Genomic DNA, 24,342 nt, shown 5'->3' with positions numbered 1-24,342 from the left:
CTCTCCCACCACATTTTGTTCATCTGTTTTTTAGTCTCCCTCACCCACCTTGGCTTTGTCTGCTTCTTAATCTTTTTGCTCGCAGCAAGAGGTTGAAAAAAATGTGCGATAACTGCGGCACCCTTCCCTGACTCCCACACGAACATGGACAAATCGAGGAGGGAAGGGAGAATGTCCTAAGGCTATGGAAGTATTCAGAGTGCAACCTGCTCTCTCTGTGCAGCAACAAAGGGCGAAAGCCGCCTCTGAGCAAAGGTGGGGCGAGTGCAAGGTGCAGGGAGTGGAGCCGATAGGGTTTCTGTGGCTGTGTTTCTCCTGTGTATGCTCAGCAGGTTGAAGGCAAGCAGTGGGACGGCCGCCAGACACACCCAGTCCAGGCAGTAAAACGATCCCTGCTCTGCCCCCAAGCTCTTTCTAACGGATAAAAGGGGAGGAAGTGCCAGCCTGCAGGTTCAGAGGGACTTTTCTCTCTTTAACTCCTCCGAGCCTTACTTGCTGTTTCTTCCTACCCCCTCTCTCTCTTCAAAATAAGGAAAGCCCTGCTTGAATAGGCCATGTCGAAATTTGGTTACAGCTCCCGCTCAGCAGCCGGGTCCGGCGGGTTCACCCAGGTCAGAGTCAGCTCCGTCTCTTCATCTCGTGGAATCGGAGGCGGCGGCAGTTTCAGCAAGCCGGGGGGCTTTGGCAGCTCCAGCCTCTATAACTTGGGTTCTGGCGTCAGGAGGATTGCCCCCGCCAGCTCCTACAGCGTCCAGTCTTCCTACGGTGCCCTCGGTTCCAGCAGACATGGAGGGATGTATGGTGGAGGGTTTTCGCCTGCAGGCATTCAAGAGGTCACCATCAACCAGAACCTCTTGTCGCCCCTCAACCTGGAAATCGACCCCACCATCCAGAAGGTGCGCAAGGAGGAGAAGGAACAGATCAAGACCCTCAACAACAAGTTTGCATCCTTCATCGATAAGGTGAGCTAGACGTAGCTTATTCTGATCCTTCTCTAGTGTCCCAGCAATCGATAGGAGCTTCTCTACAAGCCTCATGGGGCCGTGGCTGTGCTTTGCTTAGAAGTATGGTCTTTTGTTGTAAGCTCAACTGTGCCTCTGCTAGATGTTTTATTTGAACTGGCCTTTGTTCTCTGCTTTTGATTTGTAACTCGATGACCAACATGACCCTGCCATTGCTTTCTCCGTGATCTTCCTTATTCACGGCCTGGTTAATAGCAGGGTGTGTTGGTGTCACAACTTCAACATGATGGCTTTTATTCCCTCATGTGAAGGCGGTGACCAGCACACCCCACACTGGGGAAAGTGGAATGAGAAGGGGATCCAAAGTAAAACATACATACAGTTATCTTTTGCTTGCTGCAGCTTCAGTTCTCTGAAATTAAGGCGGTTAAAAGATTTCATAGGTTCAATAATATATTTTTTAAAAAAATATCAGTGAATTGAAGCTTCACCTCTTTTATTGATTGATCAATAAATCTCTGTTAAAGTGCACCACACTTTATAAGGTAAAAGAGGACAGATTGCAACCCCATGGAGATATAGTCTATCATCCATTTATTTATTTTCAATAAATGTTTTATTACACCTGCTTCTAGCTCCTGGACCATTTTTTTTTTCTTTTTAAGTTCTCTCAGATACCCGGGAGTATCTTATTTGTTACCCTGTGGTATATCACAAGCATTCATTAGCTGTAACCTTCATAACACATTGCAGTAGAGTTTGCATTACTTACCCAAGAAGAAATGTGTTGAATTTAATAGTCAGCCCACACTGACTTCCTGTGAAGTATTATGTCCACACACACACACACACACACACACACACACACAATGAGCCCCGGTAACTTTGTGTATTCACATCCCTCCCCCATTGCAACTGTGATGCAGTCAGCAGGCTGTGAGTTTAGGCACGATGAACCTGGGGCAGGGGGTGGAATCACTGATCAGTCACAGCCTTAACTGGGTTGTTTTGGGGGGGAAATGCAGTAAAAGGTATAGTTAATCAATCTTGATGTAGATCAAAAGAAATCTAAATACATATCGGAAGTCCAAAAGTTCTGCAAAACATGTACCTGAATCCAAGCTTCTACTATTTACACTGTGCTCTGGATCTTACTCACCTGATAAATGCAAATACTTGATATGAAAAATCTCCATTTTCAGCATAGTTTTATCCAGAGTGTTGCAGTTTTAGCTGTTCCTCTCCCACAAATAATCAGTGAATCTCCTTCCTCCCACGCCCTCATCTATCTACATTCCTCGGAGGACGCCTTCCCCCAGCCCCATCTACCCCCACATCTAAGAGCTGAGAGCCATGAAGGGCCATAATCTTCTACTGCTTTGTGGTATTTCGAGTCCTGCTGGCAGAATGACAGGCTTTATGGAATTTGCCTCGGGGGCTTTTTTCAGGTCCGATTCCTTGAGCAGCAAAACAAGATGCTGGAGACCAAGTGGAACCTCCTGCAGGAGCAGAAGACCACACGGAGCAACATCCCTGCCTTCTTTGAAGCCTACATCAGCAACCTGCGGAGGCAGCTGGATGCCCTGGTGAACGACAAGGGACGCCTGGAGGGAGAGCTGAAGAACATGCAGGATCTTGTAGAGGATTTCAAGAACAAGTAATGTATTCATAACGGTTTTTGCAGAGATGAGCAGGTTCAGGTGGCCCATTCACAAAGCATCACCTGGCTCTAAATGGAAGAGCTTAAAGCTTCGATCCTATGCACATTTCTTTTGAGAGCAAATCCCATTGGTTTTAGTGGGGCCAACTCCCAAGCAACCGTAATTGTGCACTGTGAGCCTCTGCACGTATACTCCAAAGTAAGTCCCACTAGGCTTGTCAGGTGCAAAAAGAGAGGTCAGGATCCCTGCACTTTTGATAGTTAATACCAAAGAAAGAATTTCGGCAGATTTAGCTGGCCAGGCAAGCTACACCTGTTGAATCCCCCTATTCTAAGGGCACATACACAACATACATTTAAAGCACATGGCTTTCCCATCACTCTTAACAAACCACAGTTCCCAGGATTCCTTGGAGGAAGCCACATGCATTAAATGTGTGTTATATCTGTGGTGTGGATGTGACCTAATGCAACCTGCAAAGGTGTAGGAATCCTGCCCTCTTCCCCCCCTTGACTGCTGAGTTTGCTAGGGGTTACTTCTAAGCAGGTGTATGCAGAGATACCCTGAGATGACTCTCATGCTGTTCGCAGTGTGAGCATGAAAGTGTCTGCTCAAAACTACAAACTATTGAGTTCAATGGGACTTCCTCCCAGGTAAATGAGTGGAGAATTGCAACCTCAGTATGAGGGTTTGCTGCATCTTCCAAAGCATGCAAAAAATTCGTCAACTTTTAAAGAAACTGCACTGGGTATCCAGTAAACCTAGCACAGGCAACATCAGGCATTCATAATCTTGGAGTATTTCCAAGGGCCCAGGTAAGTGCAGGGGTGGGGAACCTTTGGCCTGTCAGATGTTCCTGGACTACAGCTCCCATAATCCCTGTCTATTGGCCATGCTGGCTTGGGCTGATGGGAGCTGGAGTCCTGCAACATCTGGAGGGCCATGGGTTCCCCACCCTTGATTGAAAGCATCCAAGATCTGGTAGCCTTTTAGTGTCTGAATATATCTCGTTGTGACCCCCCTCCTTCCTGTATGGATGCCAGAATCCTGCCTGCCTGGCACTGAGTTTCCCAAACTGAATATTGATGCAATGGTTTGATTGTAACCTTGTTAGACTCTTCTCATTGGAAGCCACACACTGCATGGTCCCTTATTGTACCTGCTCCTGCTCCCCATCCTTGGAGCAGGACCTCAGAGTGCATTCATGTGGACACATATTTTGCTTAAGATAAGGGTGTTAAATAAATGTCATATACTTAAAGGTATGGAACAGGATAGCAGCAGAATGACTTTGCTTCAGCCAGTGTTGGGTACTTGCAGGAGTCCAGTGTTTCTGAACTACATCATCCCTGACCATAGATCTTGTTGGCCAGAGTTATGGTTCATCAATATCTGGAGTTTGGAAAGGTTTACCACCCCAGTGTTTCTGTGTTCATGGGAATCCATGGTGGCTGAATCCACAGTTTTTATCTACATTAGTTCAAGGAAGAATGATTGAACAAACTTGTCCCCAACCTAGTTGAATTTTATTTATTTATTTTACTATAAAAATACTTATATACCACTCTACCACCAAAATGTATCAAAGCAGTTTACAAAAGCAATTTTGTTTTTTAAAAAAGAAAAGTATTAGAATGCAGTAATGTAATACATTGGCAATTGCCACAAAAAGCACAAGGAAAACACTTGGGCTGTATAACACAAGGATAGGAAATCTGCAATCATTCAAGTCTTGCTGTACTACAACTCCCATTATACCTAATCACTGGCCAATGGCTATACTTCCTGGAGCTGATGTTGCTGAGTTGGGAGTCACAGGCTCCCTGTCAGTGGTATAGCAGGTATTGGTTGGTTAAAAAGCAGGCTTTTACCTTGCTAGAAGCTAGTCGTGGAAATCTTCTGGAGTCGATCTGGGATGGGCAGCAGGACTGTGCTGATAAAAACATATTTGTGATATCAAATTGAGAGGTATTTCTTATAAGGAGACATGAGAGGACTCTAGAGCCACATAAGAAGCAATAACATATTAGAGGAGAGACTTCAGATTCAGACTTACTCTTTTGTTAAAGTGCAAGAACATTAAACAGCAGTGGAAATGGTGTGGGTATGTGTCAAAAATTTAGAAAGAATATATAGTTTAATCCCAATGGGCCTGCATGCATGTCACATGAGACATCATTAAGCTCTCCTGATTTGCCTTTTAAATATCAAGCCTTAGGGCTGATTTCCTCATGCCGAAATAGTACCTGGGTGTGGCACAGCCCACTATGGACTTCAACATTTCAGGCTGCAGGGGGGAAATCACATGTCTGAATGCTGCCCTCACCCATATGCTACCCTTACCCACACCTGTAGCTCTCTGCGCATGAAAAGCAGTCCTGCTGGGCTAGGTTAAAGCCTTCTTCTCTGATCCTGCTAGCTTTTTTGGCATATGGCAGGAGAAGGAATTTCCAGCAGGTTTATGGGCTGAAACACCTCCATCTTTTAATAATTTCCTGGTATACATAACTTATTAGAGAGGTGCAGTGACCTTAAGGTTAAAAGCTTGCTCACGTCTACCCTAGCAGCAGTTTTAACAAGATTTGGCTTCTGGATTCAGTTGTGGTCTGCAGATTGTTATGTGTGTGGTGGTGGTTGTGATGGTGTTTTACTTCCTTTTGCATTATATGCCTTTGGATTTGTTGCACGGCTCTTCTGGGGCTGTTGTCACAGGCTCTCTCTCTCTCTCTCTCTCTCTCTCTCTCTCTCACCCTCTCTCTGGTTTGGATTAGGAGGGTCAGGTGTCATCTGTGAGGTTGTGGATCAAAAGTTTTCCCCGCACAGTCACAACACAGGGTTGGATTAGATAGCTTTTTGCCCTTGCCCTTCCAGCTTGGATGGTTTATTCCATTTGTAGCCACCCCCATTATTTGTCCCCTCAAGGTGGGCTAAGCCAAGAGAGAGTAACTGGTCCCAGCTTGCCCAGCCAGCTTCAAGGTTGAGTGAGGATTTTCGCTCAGCTCTCCCCAGACCACTCCCCAGCCCTCTTAACTACTATGCCACACCCTGAATCTACAGAACTTAAACCAAGCTTCTGCTCTATCACATATCTGGTGTTTTAAAGCTTTAGTAAATCACGTTTCAGCTGTTACGCTTTCACTGTGTACCCATATGCTGTGTTCTTGCACGGCCACGCACTTAAAAAGCAATGTGTGTGCATTTCGTGTCCTCTAACAATTGAGATTAGCTGCTTTGTGCAATTAATTCAAAGAGGAAAATTCGAGCGAGTGAAAGGTAGCTCCCCCCCTCCCTGGCTTTCCCTCTCCCTTGGCAAAGAATTGCTGCAAGGCCGGGGGGCGGGGGGAGTTTAAACGTTGTATCTGTCGACGAACTTTGCAGTTCACAAAGGAACACACCTGGTGTTATTAAAAAGAGTTCCATGGAGACGAGCGGAGCAAAGGTTGGCAGTTTAATCTTGTACAAGAGGTCCTTCATGCTCCTAGAGGAAGTCTCAATGGGAACCAATTCCTCACCCTAACCCCCGCCCCACCTATAGTGCTTTAAAATATATATGAGTTGGCAAACTGGCTCAGACCGGAACGGAAAGCAAACAGTACTGATAAACCCCCAGGGTGTGACCCATAGAGGAGAAAAGTCAATAACTAGTAATCCTTCCCCAGGTGCAGCCGTATTATGCATAGCTAGGATAACTGGTGAGGGGGGTGCAGAGAGACAGCGACCCTGGGTAGGGCTTGGTTAGGGTTGCTATATTATTAATCATCTGAATTGCCCCTTTGAAACAGCTGCCAACGCTTTACAATCAAAGGGCGTTTTCCTGAACCAAGGGCATATCTATAATGCATATTTAAACTGGTATAAAAGTCATTCTTTTTCAACAGTCAGCCCTGGGACACATAGTTCTGTGCAAGGCTGTACTTGAAGATATGCAATGTAGAGAATTCTCAGCAAAACTACAGCTCCCACAATGTTTTGGGGGAAGGAAGAGAGAGCTATGACAATGAGCATTCTATAAAAGTGATATAGATTTGTGGAGTAGATTTTTTTCTGAGATAAGTGAATTTGAAACAGTCTCTTATTTCTTGCCTTGTGATTTCAAACAGGGATGATTCAAAGACCAAGTGTGAAGCTGCACTCAGGCTCCCAACAATATTCTTGGGGAAACATAGACATGGGTAATATCTAAAAAAACAAGGGAGTAATTTGAATCAGTTTAAGGTGAACTTCCCATATGTGTTATTTACGAAATGCAATGCAAACCGAAAGACAAAACTCACACTTCTCCGAATCGGGTAATGCTGTTCCCCTGCCAAGTTACATGTTCAAAAATGCACTTACAAGCGTGCATAAAAATGAATGCATTTGTGAAAATAACATACAGAAATGTCTTGCATTTGGGGAAACTGCTCTGCAGAAATGTGCCTCTTCAGAGAGATTCTCATAGAAATGCTGATGAATTTTTGTGAAGACTTTCTTTGGAAATGTGGAGAAACCAAAATTGACAGATTTGTCCATCTGCAGATGTGGGAGACCTAGGTTTTTCAAAGGGAGGTGCCTTTTGTTCTTCCTCTCCCTTGCAGCATTCAGCACCTTAGTCCACATGGTGTGGGGAAGGTAAAGGTAAAGGGACCCCTGACCATTAGGTCCAGTCGTGGCCGACTCTGGGGTTGCGGCGCTCATCTCGCTTTATTGGCCGAGGGAGCCGGCGTACAGCTTCCGGGTCATGTGGCCAGCATGACCAAGCCGCTTCTGGTGAACCAGAGCAGCGCACGGAAACACCGTTTACCTTCCCGCCGGAGCGGTACCTATTTATCTACTTGCACTTTGACGTGCTTTTGAACTGCTAGGTTGGCAGGAGCAGGGACCGAGCAACGGGAGCTCACCCCGTCACGGGGATTTGAACCGCCGACCTACTGATCGGCAAGCCCTAAGCTCTGTGGTTTAACCCACAGCACCATCCGCGTCCCTTATGGGGTGTCCCTTATGGGGAAGGAGGAATAGACAAAAATCACCTTATCTTATTCACCGGTGGAATGTGCCCTGAGGAGAACTCAGGGGCTGCTGCTTCCACTGAGAGTCAAGCCAAGATTCAATGCATTTAGTTTAGTACAATTTTATCACGCCTTATACTGAAGTTGCTCAGGGTAGCCTTTCTTTACTTTCAGGGGTGGGCAGAGCGCAAGATAGCGAGATCCACTCTGTTATTTGCTAGAGGGATAAGGAGCAAACATAGAATTAAAGAACAGGGTGCCCCTAAGCACATGATCCATCCGGGAATATATATTCAGGGCCAGAACTGGGTGTACAGTCTGCTGACTCACAAATCCACTCCTGGTTTTCCCCTTAAGCTTTTTTCATTTCAGCAGCCTAATTCAGAAGAGCATAGGTATGAGAGAGAGGGAGCTGCTATTGTTTTAGCAGCTGCTAGTAGAAACCCTTAGTGATCTGCTGGAAATCACTCAGAGATCTACCAGTAAGCCCCTAATCTACCTTCTGCCCCCTCAATCCCACCCTTGATCTCTGAACTCCACTCAAGTCTTATTCACAGAATGCATATAAGGGTTGCCAAATTTTGATACCTGAGCAGGACCTGCGCTCAGCTGATCAGTGACCACATGGAAGAACATTTAGTTGTGAAAGTGCTGCTTCGTATTTCAAAGAAATCCTGTTCACCAGATCACTTGTGTGCATGCAGCATCTGTTAGCCAAGAGGGTGTTCTTCCCATGATAGCCACAATCTTGGATAGCTTTAAAGTGGGGTCAGACCAATTCATGGAGGAGAAGACTACTAGCCTGTGTTCTTCCTCCACAAGCAGAGACCCTTTGCCTCTGAATACTAGTTGCTGAGGCGCACCAGTGGGGAGAGAGGTGTTGTGACCATGTGCCTCTTGTGGACTTCTCATAGACATCTAGTTGGGTGCTGGACAAGAAGGGTCTTCGGTCTGAAGCTCCTTTACATTCTAAGCAATGTTGAAGAGTTGTTCTTGAGACTAATATGTGCCACACAAACTCCTTCAGGGAAGGGCAAGGTATTTTAAAATCAAAAGGGGGGTGGGAATCTATGTGATCTATGCTGGCTCAATAGCCAAGGGTTCTAGGTTAGATTTGATATTATATATATTGTGGAAATAATTTGCCAAAAACAAAAGTAGTAGTAGTAGCAATTTATGAATTGCTTCCTGTGGTGCATCTCAAAGTGACTTACAAGACACTAAAAACATATATAAGGCAATTACATACATATAAAAAGTTAAAATATTGCATATATAAAATCGGTTATTTGCAAGAGGCCAGATAGGATAACAATCTCCACTGAGAAGGCTTGTTGAAAGAGGAAACTGTTCAACAAGCACCAACAAGACAATAGAGAGGGGGATATGAAGTACTTTGAAGTCATGATGGCTGTGGAATAAAAGCAAAGTCCGTTTACATGAATGCTGTAAATGACACAGAGGAAGGCCTGCCCTTAACTACACTATCTTTGCACAAAGGCCTTTGAACTCTCTCTTTCTCTCTTGCCAATAACCTCATGAAAAGACACTGGCAGGCATCTGAAATGCAAATAGCACTGAAGGGGCAGAGAATATTATTGTTCTATCTTTTGCCTTTGGGGTTTTGCAACAGTATTGACCAATTATGGAAACTGAAATCCATTCCAGTCCTCTGGTATTTATGCTCAAGGGCCATTGCCAAACCAGTTATCCGTCTTCAAGAGTGGAGAGAAGGGAGGGGATGACTGTTTCTTCCTCTTTCTTTGAAACAGTGCCACATTCTTGACTCTTACATAGTTGAAGGTCAACTCTAATCCTTAGATGCTTCTCAGAAGGATGGTTGCCTGATTAGTTATCATCCATTTTGTACCTACTCAATCTTGTGTTTGTCAGTGTGGAGTCTGAATAGCGTTTCTTCTTGGTTAAGAGCAGAAGAAATTGTGGCCGCTGCAAACCACAGCTCTATTTTCATGTTTTTTTGCCCATGTCAGGAAACTTAGGGTATCTAATTTTCGCAAAGGTTTTATTATTATTATTATTGTTCGTCATCACACTTTTTCCATTCATCTTGCTTTTCCATCTTTTGCATTTCCCCCCACGCTGTGAAATTGTTCTAGCTATGCAAAAGTGTTTCTTAGAGCAACATCTTTCTCTCCCTCAATCCCCCCCCCCCCATTTCCAAATCCAAAATAACTGGCTTCCTAGATTTAGGGCACACATTTGCAATTATGAACAGACCAGTTTTGCTCCTGAAAATGAAAAGTAGAGATGTTTGTTGTGTTCATATTTGGCAAGTAGAACCAGAGAAAATAGAGGCTCCACTGAATGATTTTGACAGCCAAGTAGCAAAGGCTAAACCAGAATGCTGTATTGATGTTGCATATTGCAGGTAATTGGTGCCTAGAATTTATTTGATTTGACAAAGTGCCAAGACTGGTGGGCAGAGAAATTCAAAGGTGGTTTCACCCTCAGCTTTGCTGGACTCTCACAAGCAGGCTGGAGGTGCTCCTGCAATTCTCTATCCATTTCTCAGGGGTTTTCTTTTCTTTTTTGTTTCATTGGGGACACCAGGAGGGAAATTCCCAAGAGAGCTTTAGACCAACTTGGTGGGAACAACCAAGCTGTTTCCAAATCTCTCCCCCCCCCCAACACATCCCTGAACCACACCTAGCACACATCCATTTTGGCCATACCAGTGTCAGAAATCTTACGTTTATTTGGGCCAGGTTATTGCCAGTTTCCCTGGTGGCAGGGAGGCTGGATCAAACATTCAGCGCTCCATCTCCAAGTTTGAAAAGGTGGAAAAGAATGCTCTCCCAGGAGCCACAGGATTGCACCCTTTAAACTCTGCAGCCCAACTTAATTAGTAGCTTTCAGGACTGGAGAATCTGATATGAAGGATTTTTTTACAAAGTACAGTTGTTTTTCTGTAAAGGGAGGAGAGGGAAAGAGAGAAAGTTGGTTGTCACTGAAAGGGAAGGGGGATGAAATACGGTTAATGGTCTTGATTTGCTCGAGAACAGAACTGCAATCTGGAGTTTGTGTGCCATGATTTTTGCCTTGTTAGTTCAGTTGGTTAGACTGTGGTGCTGATAACGACAAGGCTGCAGGTTCGATCCATGTATGCAAGAGCTGCATATTCCTGCATTGCAGGGGCTGGACTAGATGTTCTCCAGGGTCCCTTCCAACTCTACAATTCTATGATTCTACTAACCTACATGTACATTTAAATGATGTATTTTAATTCCCTTTTTCTAACAGATACGAAGATGAAATCAACAAGCGCACAACAGCAGAAAATGACTTTGTTGTGCTCAAGAAGGTGAGAAACCATAACTGTTTTTTTATTCACAGTGTCATTGGTAATCATATGTGTTCTGACTCAAAACCTATGGTTGTGCCTTGATGGCCACACTCAAGATGCTAAGGCTGCAAGCTTTTCCAGTAGTATTTCTGCAGCTCTCTATGAATTGAGATCTGCTAAAGTGAAGGAGGTGGCAAAACTGTTTTGAGACAGTGCACTACAAAGTGGAGATGAGGGGTCACATAGCTAAATGTTGGTCCATATTGGAAAAACCCACAATGCACATAGAAAATTAGACTTGCCTTCTCCCTGATATGCTAGCTTCCCATACATAGGGTCTTCCTCTTGCCCCATGAGAAGCATTCAGTGATGTTCTCCCCACCTGCAATATTAAGTGGTACAGTTTTTGTATCACCGCTCCACTTGCTCTTTGTAGGAGCTAGAACTGAATGCAGCAAAGATTCTGAAAAAAGCAACCTTAACGATGATCAGGCTTACGTTCACAGAAGGTGGGGGAGATGGGCCAGAGAATCATTTCTCAGAGTGATCAGTGTGCTGCAGACTTCGACTTCTACTGCTCTAACACCTTTGAAGATCATTTTCAGTAAAGAAAGAATTGTTGGGCACCTCTGTTGCACTGAATCACACTGAATATTGCACTCGCTTCCTTATTATTTGGGCTGGACACCCAAAGCACATTTTCCATTGTGTAGACACGGCCTTTCTCTTCCCTTTGTTTACAAATCAAACAGACAAGATAGACAAGGAGAATAATAAAAGACACACAAAGAGGGAAGGTGACTTATCCAAAGTCAAACAGGCCGTTGGCAATGTTGGAAACAAACTAGGGCAAAGGCAGCCAACGTGGTGACTGTGGGCGCACATGTGCCCCCAGAGCCTTCCCTGGAGCCCACAGTGTCTCCTCCTCCCACTGAAGTTAGTCTTGAAATTAACTGTTGTAACCAAAAAATAGATGGCTGTGTGTGCTTGGTTGATGTGTGGTGTGGTGCCTAGGAGAATTTCTCCAGGTTGGAAATGCACCTACAGACCCAAAAAAGGTTGGCAACCCCTGGACTGCCTGCTGAGGGCTTGAAGGACCCCGCCCTTGCCTCTTTCCACCTGGCTTGGGGCGGGGCTTGACAGGCTTCACAAGGACTGCACCTGCGCCTTAGCACCGAGAGCTCCTCTTTTAAACTGTTTTTAATTTTTATCTGTGTTGTTTTAAATGAGAACGTCTTGGCTGTGAGCCCTGGAAGACCTGCACCCTGCCTTACTGGCCCCTTTCCCATCTGACCTGGGAGAGTGGAGTGCGGACTGACTCCAGCTACAAAAGCTGAGGCTGTTGAACAGATTCCTGGGCTGGAGTATTGTTTATGGGGGGTTGAGAGAGCTATTGCTGTTATTGATATTATTGTTGTATCTTTAGTTTTAGATCTTATGATTTGTGTGGAAATTGTTTCCATTGGGTTGTGTATTTTTGACGTGTTTTATTGTTTATGACTTCTGTTATGTTTGTAATTATGTAGATCTTGTCATGTTGTAAGCCGCCTTAATCATAGTTTCAACTATGGAAAGACGGCATACAAATAAAATGATGATAATGTTGTTGATGATGATAGATTAGGACAGTTCATATTAAGAGCAGGGCACAATGGTTTTCAGTCCGAGGGTGATTAACTCTTGGTACATGGAGGTGGAATTCTCCATCAGTTGCACAAGGTGACAATAGTTTTCTCTTCACCATAGTCCTCACTCCAGTGAAATCTCATTCAGTGTACTTGGTTTTCTTTATTTTATGTATTTAAGGAAGACCATATACTTCAATAATACACAAGAATAATGAAAGACAAGCAGAATTAAAATTAAAAACACACAATACAAATGTGGGTAATTTTGTTCACAGTCCCTGTGAAAAACCATAATTATTTTATTTATAAATATCAGGATATTTTCCTTGATGTATTATGACAGTCTCACTTAAAACTGAAAAGTTACTAATTCCTATTTTCCAGCAATAGCTATGGACCAGATTTGACTGTACCATAAATTTGATCCCTCTAAATATTTTCTTGCAATAACCATCCTGACAGCAAACAGTAATTAGAGAATCTATTCTTTATTCAAACCATCTGCATTTGGCCCCATCCCATGTCGCCAGTAATGCTAACAAAGGGGTTGGTATCAATTCTTCCTTTGTTATTAGATTAACTGCTAGGAACACCATCTCTCTCAAAACTGCCAATCAGTGACACTCCCACCATACATGTAAATATGTGCCTTTATGTTATCAAACTTGGTTTTCTGATTGTGTTTTTAGGATGTTGACGCATCCTACATGAACAAGGTGGAGTTGGAGGCCAGGGTGGATGGAATGACTGATGAGATAAACTTCCTGAGGGCACTCTATGAAAATGTAAGTAAACTTCTCTATGCTCTTTCCACCATTTAGGATACCCTTTTCCAATCTATTGCACTCCAGATGTTGTTGGATTCCAACTCACATCAGCCTCCCAGCTAGCATGGCCAATGGTCAGGGGTGACAGGAGTTGTAGATCAAAATAGCTGGAGGGCACTAGGATGGTGAAGGTCTCTGTGGTTCTCCGGAGTTTCACACGGTAGCCTTTCCTAGCCCTACCTGGAGATACCATGGATTGAACGCTGGAAGCTTCTGCAAATGAAGCAGGTGCCACCTTCCCAAACTGAGCTCTTAAAACGGGAGGGAATATTTTTGCTCAGCCCTGACTTAAATATTCTAACATTGGTTAGGAAAAAGAAAAGAACATGGTTATGTTTGCATTAGTCCTTTCAAGGAACTAAATATACCCATCAATAAGGCATGAAAGAATGTTTGAAGACTTTAATGATGAAGACAATCAATGCTCTTAAAGGCCAAATGCAAATGTAACAAGTAGACATTGTTTCCTTTTTGAACCATGAAGGTAAAACCTAAATGCCCCAGATGGGTGGGTAGAAATTTTCAGCAGAAGCTTTGCTTGTTCTTCAAACAGCAAAAAACTGTTTTAGACTTGTGGTTAGGGGCCATGTTTCGCATGGTTGATCCCGCCATTTCGATAGGAGGACCAATGTGCCATTTGCATGGGGCTGCATGCAAAGACACATGAAGGGTTAGGGTTAAAAGGCTTTTATGAACAGCAGCACTTTGTTCAAAATGAGAATGATCAAGTCTAAAGAAATTTAGACCGGAAAATCCAGGTGCAATATATGCTGCTATATAAGCCACTGAATGCAAATGATGGCTATTTGTTCTCTGTGATGAAAGCAACAAACATTGAAGGCATATCATTCTAGTCGTCTGTATTTACTTTTTGTTGTGCTCACAACAAAAAAGTATTGTTAAGTAATGTATTGTAGCGAAGAAGACAATTAGCCCTTGCTTAGCATATCCGGTTGGTTTCCTCACATGTTTCTCATCTGCAGCAGATGAAAGTCAAAAGGAGTTTGCAGGTCTTGTTGGTTTAATGACTTAATATTGATATTCTTGTGGCAGGATGAACTCAGTATAGGCCACGTTGCAGGAACGGGGGGAGATAATACCTTTGAGCCTGTACCAGTTGATAATTGAAACTGGTGTCTGGGCTTCAGTGGGACATTTGTCCCCATTATTCTCTGTGCATGGTAAGCCACATAACCAATAAAGATGCCATAATGGTTTATCTGGATATTATGTCCACCATTTTGCAGCAACTTTAAAATTTTGCATGCAAGCAGCTATGTTAACCTTGTGGTGAACTGAACAGATGAATCAGTCAGTTATCACCACAGGCACCCCAAAAGGGAAGTTGAAGTTGGTGTGCTGAAATTGGCACATTTTGAGTTATAATTTGAACGAGAGGGTGTTCATGGTGTTGTTGGACTTCAACTCCCATCAACCTCAGTCAGCATGGCTAATGGTCAGGGATGATGAGAGCTGTAGACCAGGAACATTTGGAGGACCTACCTGTGCTTTAAGAGTTGGTTCCAGATTCTCCCCCAGGTGGAATAAGGATTACCCTGGGAAATGGTGGGTTCCAAATCTGCTCCTGATATCATTCTGTGTCAATGGAACCTGGTTTAAATTGGCACACACTTTCACATGACCATTAATTCTGGCAAAAGTGGGGAACTATTCAGTGATTTGCAGGGGCAAGGAAAATGTAGTAGCAGAGTGCCCTTCCTCCCTTTCAATACTGCCACTAAGAAATACCCTTAAGACTTTAAATGCAAATTGAAAATAAGCCAAGGGAGATGAAAATGATAGAGGATGGGATTCCCTTAACACGTCCTGTCAGCAGAAGCCTTGTGTAAGGTCTTCTGCTTGCGCAACAGGGCTTCCCCCCCTCCCACTGCATGCCTGCTGAAATTGCCTGGGGTGGGTGTGTGTCTCTCCCTCTACCCGCCAGACTTTAATTTTGTTACTCATAAACCCTAATGGTTCCTGATCTGAAGGAAAGGCAGGATGTTAAGAAGGATAACAGACAATGAATGCACGTCTCTTTAATTTTCCAGGAACTGCGTGAGCTGCAGAACCAGATCTCAGATACTTCTGTGGTGCTTCAGATGGACAACAACCGAAACCTGGACTTGGATAGCATCATTGCTGAAGTCAAAGCTCAGTATGAGGAGATTGCCAATAAGAGCAGGATTGAGGCAGAAAGTTGGTATCAAAGCAAGGTGAGCCATGATGGCAAAGATGAACTCATTAGGAATCAACTGTTTGGGGATATGAATAATATCCTCCCATAATGAGTTGGTTACCAATTACAGTCTTGACTAATGAGAAGTCAGTGTCATTTCATATTTGCTGCATTCCCTGATTTGATCTTGAAAGGAGACACCCCCCCCCCCCACAATGATCACACCTACCTTTTAAAGCCTCCAGGACTTCTATAATGGAAGTGCATAGTTCCAAGCTCTCTGATCCGCCCATTGTGATGTCATAATTTCCACCTTAACCAATTGTTCCTCATCCTCCTCTGCATTGTGTTATTGTGTGATGCCTGTTGGCTAATGCATTCAGGATGCTTCACACAAATAATCAAAGAGACAGATGAACTGATCATTGTAACAATGAAAGGGTAACGTCCTTTTTGTAATCTCTGTACTCATTTTCCTCTTTCCACAAACACATTAACTCTTCCTGAGTGCATACAATGGGTTGCATTCACTGCAGTAATAAGCAAAAAATTTCCATCAGTGCAAATTTCCCCTTGTGCAACAGAATGCTCTCTCCCTCTCCTCCCCCTGTGCCCACCCCCTAGACTTGGCAATGGTGCCAGGAGAAATCCTCTTGCACTAGCACATTATTTAGTTAAATGCCGCCCTATAGGTACCATGTGTCTTTGGCACTGGCCCTGTCACCAGAAAGAAGAGCCTGTGGTGAGGAAGGGAGACTGTTTTGCTGCAACAAATCCCACCTGCACCTTCAACAGCATCTCTCCTCTCTGTTAATCTCAGTATGAAGCCCTGCAAGCCAGTGCTGGGAAGCATGGCGATGACCTGCGGAGCACGAAGAACGAGATTGCTGAGATTAACCGCACAATCCTGAGACTTCAGGCTGAGATTGAGAATGTGAAAAATCAGGTGAGTAGCTGGAAAGAACTCTTTGTGGGGTTTTCCGTGATACAACACACACACACTGACTTAAATGAATTATGGGGATGTCCCTGCATAGGCCAAACAGGCCCCACTCCCCACATCTCTTGTGACTTTGTGCTTCTATAATTGCCAACTTGGTGTGTGTGTGTGTGTGTGAGAGAGAGAGAGAGAGAGAGAGAGAGAGTTAGTTAGTTCCCTTTCCTCCACCCCTGGAAGAAACTGATGCCCCCCTCAAGAACAGGGGTCAGCAAACTTTTTCAGCAGGAGGCCAGTCCACCGTCCCTCAGACCTTGTGGGGGGCTGGACTATATTTTGAAAAAAGAAGAAGAATGAATTCCTATGCCCCACAAATAACCTAGAGATGCATTTTAAATAAAAGGACACATTCTACTCATGTAAAAAGATGCTGATTCCTGGACCGTCCACGGGCTGGATTTAGAAGGCGATTGGGCCAGATCTAGCCCCCGGGCCTTTGTTTGCCTACCCGTGCTCAAGAACTGTAATTTCAGTTTAAAGTTGTGGGTTTCTCATTAACAGACATTGCATTGGCCACTATATAAGGTAGCCTTTTGGCCTGATCCTGCAGGTCTCCTATGAATGTTGGCTCCATGACAGTTCTGGCCAGGAACTTTACTACTCTTTTCTTCTGTCTTCTGTCAATCATTGGCGGTTCGCTGAGTGGATGACATGTTGGTTTTTTGTATTTTTTTAAACGTACGGTAATTGTGTACCCGCAAGGACTAGATATTTCATGATGAATTAACCAGAAAGCTTGCTTGCTCAAAAGCTGGGGAGATAAGCCATTGTGAATCACTCCCCATAGTGTTTGTTTGACTTTAGGGCAGGGCGGCTCCAGCAAACATCCACACCGAAGCAAACAGTGAGACCCAATTCACCACCTCTGAATAATGAATGGAAGCCCAGATGCTCAGCAATACGCCCTTCCTCTCCTTTATATTTGCATTGCATGCTTTACATTGCATTACAGGAGAGTCTAGTACTGATAACAGAGCAATGGGAGCGCAAGAAATAAATGAGTCATTGGCAGCAATGCAGTTGGCTAGTCATCTTAGTCTCAGTCATCTTTGCCTTCTACAAGCAGCAATCTGATTGTAAGCAGTTGTTGCAGCATGGACATGCACTCCCCTGTTGCAATATATATTGTTATGAACCAAGTATCCAAGTATCAAAAGTCAATTAAGTCAGGACTGTCTGAGGTGTTAGCCCGGGGTAACTAGCCATTAGCACAACAAAGGGAAATTTTAGCAGGCAACAATAAGGTAAAGGTAAAGGGATCCCTGACCATTAGGTCCAGCTGTGGCCGACTCTGGGGTTGTGGCGCTCATCTCGCTTTATTGGCCGAGGGAGCCGGCGTTTGTCTGCAGACAGCTTCCAGGTCATGTGGCCAGCATGACCAAGCTGCTTCTGGCGAACCAGAGCAGCACACAGGAACGCCGTTTACCTTCCTGCCGGAGCAGTATCTATTTATCTACTTGCACTTTGATGTGCTTTCGAACTGCTAGGTTGGCAGGAGTGCAGGCAAGAATAGGTGGGACCTATTTATCACAGATAAAGCCAAGAGCAATGTGGATTGGCAGTGCCAGATTTACGTATAAGCTAAACAAGCTGTAGCTTAGGGCCCCACTCTCTTGGCCCCCCCCTCCAAAAAAAAATTAAAGGAAAAAAACCTGGATGTACATTTCCAAAAGATAAAAAACAAATAAAATAAAACCTACATACAGCAACAGTGTTTTGTGTTGTGTAGGCTCCTATGATGTACATATTTTGTTATGCGCAAATGGCTTTAGATATCTATTAGGTCCATAAATTACCATATAGCATATATTCAACACAAAAAACAGCGACAATTTGTTGTTGAGAAAGGACAGCTGGACATATAAAGGGCCCCATTACCTTCAGTAGCTTAGGGCAGGCATAGGCAAACTTGGCCATCCAGATGTTTGGGGACTACAGTTCCCATAATCCCTGACCACTGGTCCTGTTAGCTGCTCACTGCTGTGGAGACTGGAACAGGTGGCATGTAGCAATAGGAGGCCACTTTGCATTATCATACGACAGGCCCATCTAGGCCAGTGCTTTCCATTCTGTCTGGTGGTTAGAGTGACCGTATGTCCCAAGTTGCAGAAGGGAGTCTTGTGTTTGTCGAACTGTACAACCCAAGTCAAGTTGAAAGAGAAAAAGCCCTGAACAGGGAGGGGACACGAAGTTGCCCACCCACAGTTAGTGCCAGGACAGCAGGCTGAGCGGGCGCACACTGGTAACCCAGCCACAGTCGTCCCTACAATGGTGAGCTATGCATACCAATTAGCATGCCAATCCATGCGCTCTTTTCTCCTCGCTCTGTGGAGAGGCTTGTGAGCCCACCCTACTGGCAGTGGTTCTCCATGCTCTCAGGCAGAGGGTCCTTCTGGTTACCTGATTATTGACCATTTTGACTGGAGATGTCACTGGGGGTTGAACCTGGAACCTTCTGCATGCAATTCATACCCTCTGCCATTTGGGCTGCTCTTTCTCCTTTGGGGCAGAGAGATGGAGAGGCAGGACTTCTGAACAATCTTATGCCTTGGTTTTTTTCCTCCAGCGTGCTAAACTCGATGCTGCCATTGCTGAGGCAGAGGAACGTGGGGAGATGGCTATCAAAGATGCCAAGGCCAAGCTAGCAGAGCTGGAGGCTGCTCTCAACAAAGCCAAACAAGAGATGGCCCGCCAGCTGAGGGAGTACCAGGAGCTGATGAATGTCAAACTGGCCCTGGATATTGAGATTGCCACCTACAGGAAGCTGCTGGAAGGAGAGGAGAGCCGGTGAGTGCCAGATGCCATGCTCAAATCATCTAACCTCTTCACTAGGGCTGCAATGTTTGATCCATCAATTGGTTAGCCTCAACTGGGCTGCATCCAGCTAGGTCCTGCACAGCAGACCCATTCAAATGAATGGATCTCAGTTAGTCACGATCATTCATGTTAATGTGTCTCCTCTGGGTATTACTGTTATGGGATAAAACCCATTGTTTATTTTAAAAGCAATAAGCTAAAGAGGTGTTCCCAAGCAGCAAATTTTTAAAATAGATAATTGCTTTTTAAAACATGTACAGTGGTACCTCGGGTTACATACGCTTCAGGTTACATATGCTTCAGGTTACAGACTCCGCTAACCCAGAAATAGTGCTTCAGGTTAAGAACTTTGCTTCAGGATAAGAACAGAAATGGGCTTCGGCGGTGCAGCAGCAGCAGGAGGCCCCATTAGCTAAAGTGGTACCTCAGGTTAAGAACAGTTTCAGGTTAAGAACAGACCTCCGGAACGAATTAAGTACTTAACTCGAGGTACCACTGTACTTTTAAAGCAGTGCAGGTGGCGTGTCCTGTAAGATCTTAGGAGGGGCATCACCCTATTTTAATGTCTTGCGTAGCTGCTGTCTGCTCTAGTGCATGCACACATCATCCAAAGGCAAAGTTTGCTTCTTGCGTTCAAACTGCTGGTTTTACCCATTTGCAAATTCACACAAATGTGACTGATCAATTGATCCACGAAAAATCGTAAGGTTGCCTGGCTGAGATCTCTTGATTTAGGACAGGACTGTTCTTTACCCACTGTGCTTTCACAGTTCACATGCCACTAAGTGACAGTGGTTGGAAAGGCTTGTGTAAGCTGTTTCCAAATATTATTACTTCAATTTTGCCTTTCCACTTGCAGGCCATTTGCCCAAGCTGGTTGTCATTGAAAAGAGAAGATTGGAGGGCTAAGTGGACTTGTAGCCTGGTCCAGCAGGGCGGTTCCAAATGGTTCCCCCCAGGACTGGAACGTGTCCATTAATTATCGGTCGCTATTTACAGGCACACAGCTGTCTCTTCTGAATATTTTATATAGACAACCATTTATTTTGTGTTCCCTTTCTGTTGCCAAGATCTGTAATCCTTCAGGCATTAAAAGTTAAGAACTAACTGGAGCTCTTGATTTCTTTTCTCAATAGGCTGGCTGGTGATGGAGCTGGTTCTATGAGCATGAGTAAGTTTGTTTTTCCCACCTCCTCTCTCCCTTCCTTTCCCCTTCTACCACAATTATTTGTAATACATCTGGACTATTTGGCAAGCACAGCCTACTGTAAGCACTGCTTAGCAGATAGAGAAGAGGTGGAATCTTAATACATATGCAATATGTGTGTATTAATATGAATATACACAAATATAATGCAGCATCTGGTCTGACTCTTTTATACATATAACCATATAATTTTAATGCAAATTATTTTGTGTATAATTAAGTTGGGCAAACCAAACCAAAAATGCACAAAACATTTGGACATAAGCGGTTGCTCAATATAAGAATTGACTCAATGTGAGCAAAGCTTGATCTGGTCAGAACCACCAAATTCTGTGTATAAAACTATTTAAAATATATTCCTCCTCCATCATTAGAGGTTCTGCAGTTACGGGGGAGATTCCCATCTTTGCTACCTGGTAGGAGTGTCAGTTGGCCGTGGGTGGCGCTGTGGTCTAAACCACAGAGCCTAGGGCTTGCCAATCAGAAGGTCGGCGGTTCAAATCCCCGCGACGGGGTGAGCTCCCATTGCTCGGTCCCTGCTCCTGCCAACCTAGCAGTTCGAAAGCACATCAAAGTGCAAGTAGATAAATAAGTACCACTCCGGCGGGAAGGTAAACGGCGTTTCCGTGCACTGCTCTGGTTCGCCAGAAGCAGCTTAGTCATGCTGGCCACATGACCCGGAAGCTGTCCGTGGACAAACACCAGCTCCCTCGGCCACTAAAGTGAAATGAGTGCCACAACCCCAGAGTCGTCCACGACTGGACCTAACGGTCAGGGGTACCTTTACCTTTAGGAATGCCAGTTGGGGCCTAGATTGCTATTGAAATGAATAGCATATAACCACAATCAGAAATGTTTGTAACGGGCAGTTGCTGCTGAGCCCTAGTTAATAAACCCATTCCATGTTATTGGAAACAGTCCCTTGTTATTGGAAATTCATTTCCCCAAAAAGAGGCCACACTGTTACTGTATCAAAGCTTAATACGTGGTTTCCCTGGTGTCCTACAGCTGTGCTCAACTCCAGTTCTGGTGGCTCCTATGGCAGCGGAGGTGGCTATGGTTTCGGAGGAGGAATCGGCTTCGGAAGTGGAATGGGCAGCGGCGGAGGCCTCAGCTTCTCCTCTGGAGGTGGCTCAGGTGCCGTGAAATCAACGTACAGCGTGACAACAAGCACATCCAGACGAAGTGTCAGAAACTAAGCTCAGAAAACCAAGGTCATCACTGCCTGAACACATCTCCATTCCCCCCACCCCTTCCCCCAGAACAGAGGTAGATAAAGTAAAGAAGAGATAGGGAAGATGAGATCATTATCTCCCAAGAACCAAACTGGCTGCTAAATCCAGCAGTAATGAATGAAATGATGGTGCCATATTCTGCAAGTGCATTATCCCACCTCCCACATCAACAGCCTAAATCAGGGATGAGGAACCTCCAGCCAGATTTGGCTCATCATGAGACCCTTTCCCCCAAAACCATGTCCACCTGCCCTACATCAGACATTGTATGTGATGTCAGGTTTGGCCCGGGTAGCAACATGGTTGGCTCAGCTGCTCACGCAGCCTGTCCTTGCAGAAAGCAGGATTGAACTCCCCGTAAACCAGCTGATGCCTTGAGTCCTGCTTGGTTCAAGTCTGCAAGAGGGTTCCCTATGGGCAGCTCTCTTGGGCATCTGAACCCTGCATAAATCAGGACTGAATTGCCCGCTCATCAGCTGATGTGCAGGGAGTCCAGTCCTGCTCTGTTGCTATCTTACCCCAAAGTTCCACGGACTAACTTTGACAGGGAACACCCACCTGTCAAAGTTGGCCTGTAGGATGGTGGGAGATAAAGATCTGGCCTGTTGAACCAAAATGGTTCTCCAGTCCTCTAGGTGTTATGGACTACAGCTCCCATCAGCCCCAGCAAGTATAGCCAATGAATTCTAGAGAGTTCCCCATTCTTGCACTTTTGAAACAAGTATACTTATAGTGCAGTGCTGTTATGGGGTGGCTCCACAGGTTCCCCATCCCTGGCTTAAATTGTGGTGCTGCTCCCATTGAGATCAAGGGGAGTTTTGCTGTTGGTTTAACTGAGAGCGAAGTATAATTGGAAAACGAAATTCCAAACTATACAGGCAATTTCCATGTCCTCTGTTTTGGAAGCAGAAATCGATTCCCACCCTCTCCCAATTTTCTTGGGGAGGAAAATGTGGAAGTCACAAAAAATAAAATTCTTCTCTGAATGATATTCTGTTTCGTGATGGCTTTTTCCTCCTACTCCACATTGTAGTCACAAACTACTTAAGAGTATCCAGTTCTCACATGGTGCCACATGTTCTCACATTCTGCTTTTTTAAAAAAATCATGGATTTCAAGACACCCTTTTATGTCACAGTTGAGCTATAACTTTAGTGAGTGCTTGTAGTGGGAGGGGGGTAAGTAAGCAATCAATTACCCTATTTTTCCATGTATAAGACTAGGTTTCCCCCCTAAAAAATAATGTCAAAAATTAGGGGGGCATCTTATACTCTGGGCCATCTCCCCCCATCTTCTTAAATTTGAGTCTCTCAAAATAGGGGGCATCTTATACATGGGGATGTCTTACAGACGGAAAAATATAGTAACTTATTCAGAAATCTAGGATTTGAGAGCTGGAGCAATGACTTCACTGAGAAAACAACAGAAAGGTCTATTTCTGAAATTCATTACAAGATGATTCACACAGCATAGGGTTGCATTACTTCCAGAATTTCCCGAACATATCCAGAATACTGCTGTCTCTGGCAGTGTCCGGGTGGAAATTACAAAAATGTCAGGGAAAATTCAGACTCCCAGCATCCCTGACCCCTGCTGCTTAGGGCTCATGCAAGTCCCAAACATCTGTGGCATACCCATAGCTGTCAACTTACAGATTTGAAAATAAGGGACCAGCAGCCTCGAAAATAAGGGATCAGCAGCCAAAATAAGGGATTTTAGTCAACCAGCTGAAATACGAAGTTAAAAGGGACCAGATAATTTTGGAGAGCAGTGCTGGTTTTTAGCCCTTCTTTTCCAGAGGTTGCTGCTCAAGACACCAGCCGATGAAACACTGCAATTAAATAACTACAAGCAGCAACCGCTTTTCGCGCAAAACGAAGTCCAAGCTACGAAGATGCTGCTGCAGTTCTGTATCTTTTCTCTCGTGCTCCATCTGCAGCTCTCAGTTCCATCATGTGGGGTGGGAGGAAGGGGGGGGGGAAATAGCGCCCGAAGTAAACCTGCAGATCAGACCATCTATGCTAGTCTACCACTACAAATCTATGTGAGAAGCGCTTGCAGTCCTTCCTCCGCTTTCCCCCTCTATGGTTAGCCCTTGGAACACCTGCCCGCGCCTCCGCCTCCTCCTCCTCTCTCTGAACTGCTTTTTCTATGGTTGCCCTCGCTCTCCTCTCAAGGCTCCTCAGCAATTCATAGGTCGCGCCAGGCTGCCCATCTCATCCGGGTCCTTCGGTGGCGCAGCCGCAGTACGGTCTAGTGGGAGCAGCAGCGGCGGCGGGCAGAGGGGAGGCCCCAGGCAGAGACGCTCAGTTCGGCGGTTGCGAGGCGGATGGCGGCGGCAGGGCCCGAGGCTCCCACCAGTCCCAGCAGGGAGGGGCTCCCAGGGGCTGAGGCTGGTGAGAGGAGGCTGGAGGGGGGCGGGCTGGGCAGCCAAGCAACACAGTTGGAGCCTCCCTCCTCCCTGGCCGGCAGGGAGGGAGGGAGAGGAGCTGCTTCCTTTGAAACCCAGGAAATTTAAGGGACATCATCAATAAGGG

The 24,342-nt window shown here is 45.0% G+C and overlaps 1 protein-coding gene across 1 annotated transcript; it reads left to right on the top strand.

Moving 5' to 3' along the window:
• The first annotated feature begins 292 nt into the window (after positions 1 to 292).
• LOC308470957 (keratin, type II cytoskeletal cochleal-like) lies at positions 293 to 22,796 on the top strand. Its single transcript, XM_080994705.1, has 9 exons — positions 293 to 962; positions 2,411 to 2,619; positions 10,873 to 10,933; positions 13,233 to 13,328; positions 15,422 to 15,586; positions 16,370 to 16,495; positions 19,113 to 19,333; positions 20,500 to 20,534; positions 21,579 to 22,796. The coding sequence occupies exons 1-9, from the start codon at positions 555 to 557 to the stop codon at positions 21,767 to 21,769; spliced, it is 1,512 nt and encodes a 503-aa protein (XP_080850831.1). The 5' UTR covers positions 293 to 554; the 3' UTR covers positions 21,770 to 22,796.
• The last annotated feature ends 1,546 nt before the right edge of the window (positions 22,797 to 24,342 follow it).

Source organism: Podarcis pityusensis (assembly GCF_964106645.2).
Source record: "Podarcis pityusensis genome assembly, chromosome: 2".
Classification (NCBI taxonomy): domain Eukaryota; kingdom Metazoa; phylum Chordata; class Lepidosauria; order Squamata; family Lacertidae; genus Podarcis; species Podarcis pityusensis.
This window is presented reverse-complemented; position numbering and strand designations above follow the sequence as displayed.

What these genes read in the sequence shown, in the direction of transcription:
- LOC308470957 (XM_080994705.1), top strand. Translation starts at nt 555, where the DNA reads ATGTCGAAATTTGGTTACAGCTCCCGCTCAGCAGCCGGGTCCGGCGGG. An exon ending in ACTTTGTTGTGCTCAAGAAG is followed by an intron (nt 10,934 to 13,232) that starts GTGAGAAACCAT and finishes TTGTGTTTTTAG; the next exon opens with GATGTTGACGCATCCTACAT. An exon ending in AAAGTTGGTATCAAAGCAAG is followed by an intron (nt 15,587 to 16,369) that starts GTGAGCCATGAT and finishes TGTTAATCTCAG; the next exon opens with TATGAAGCCCTGCAAGCCAG.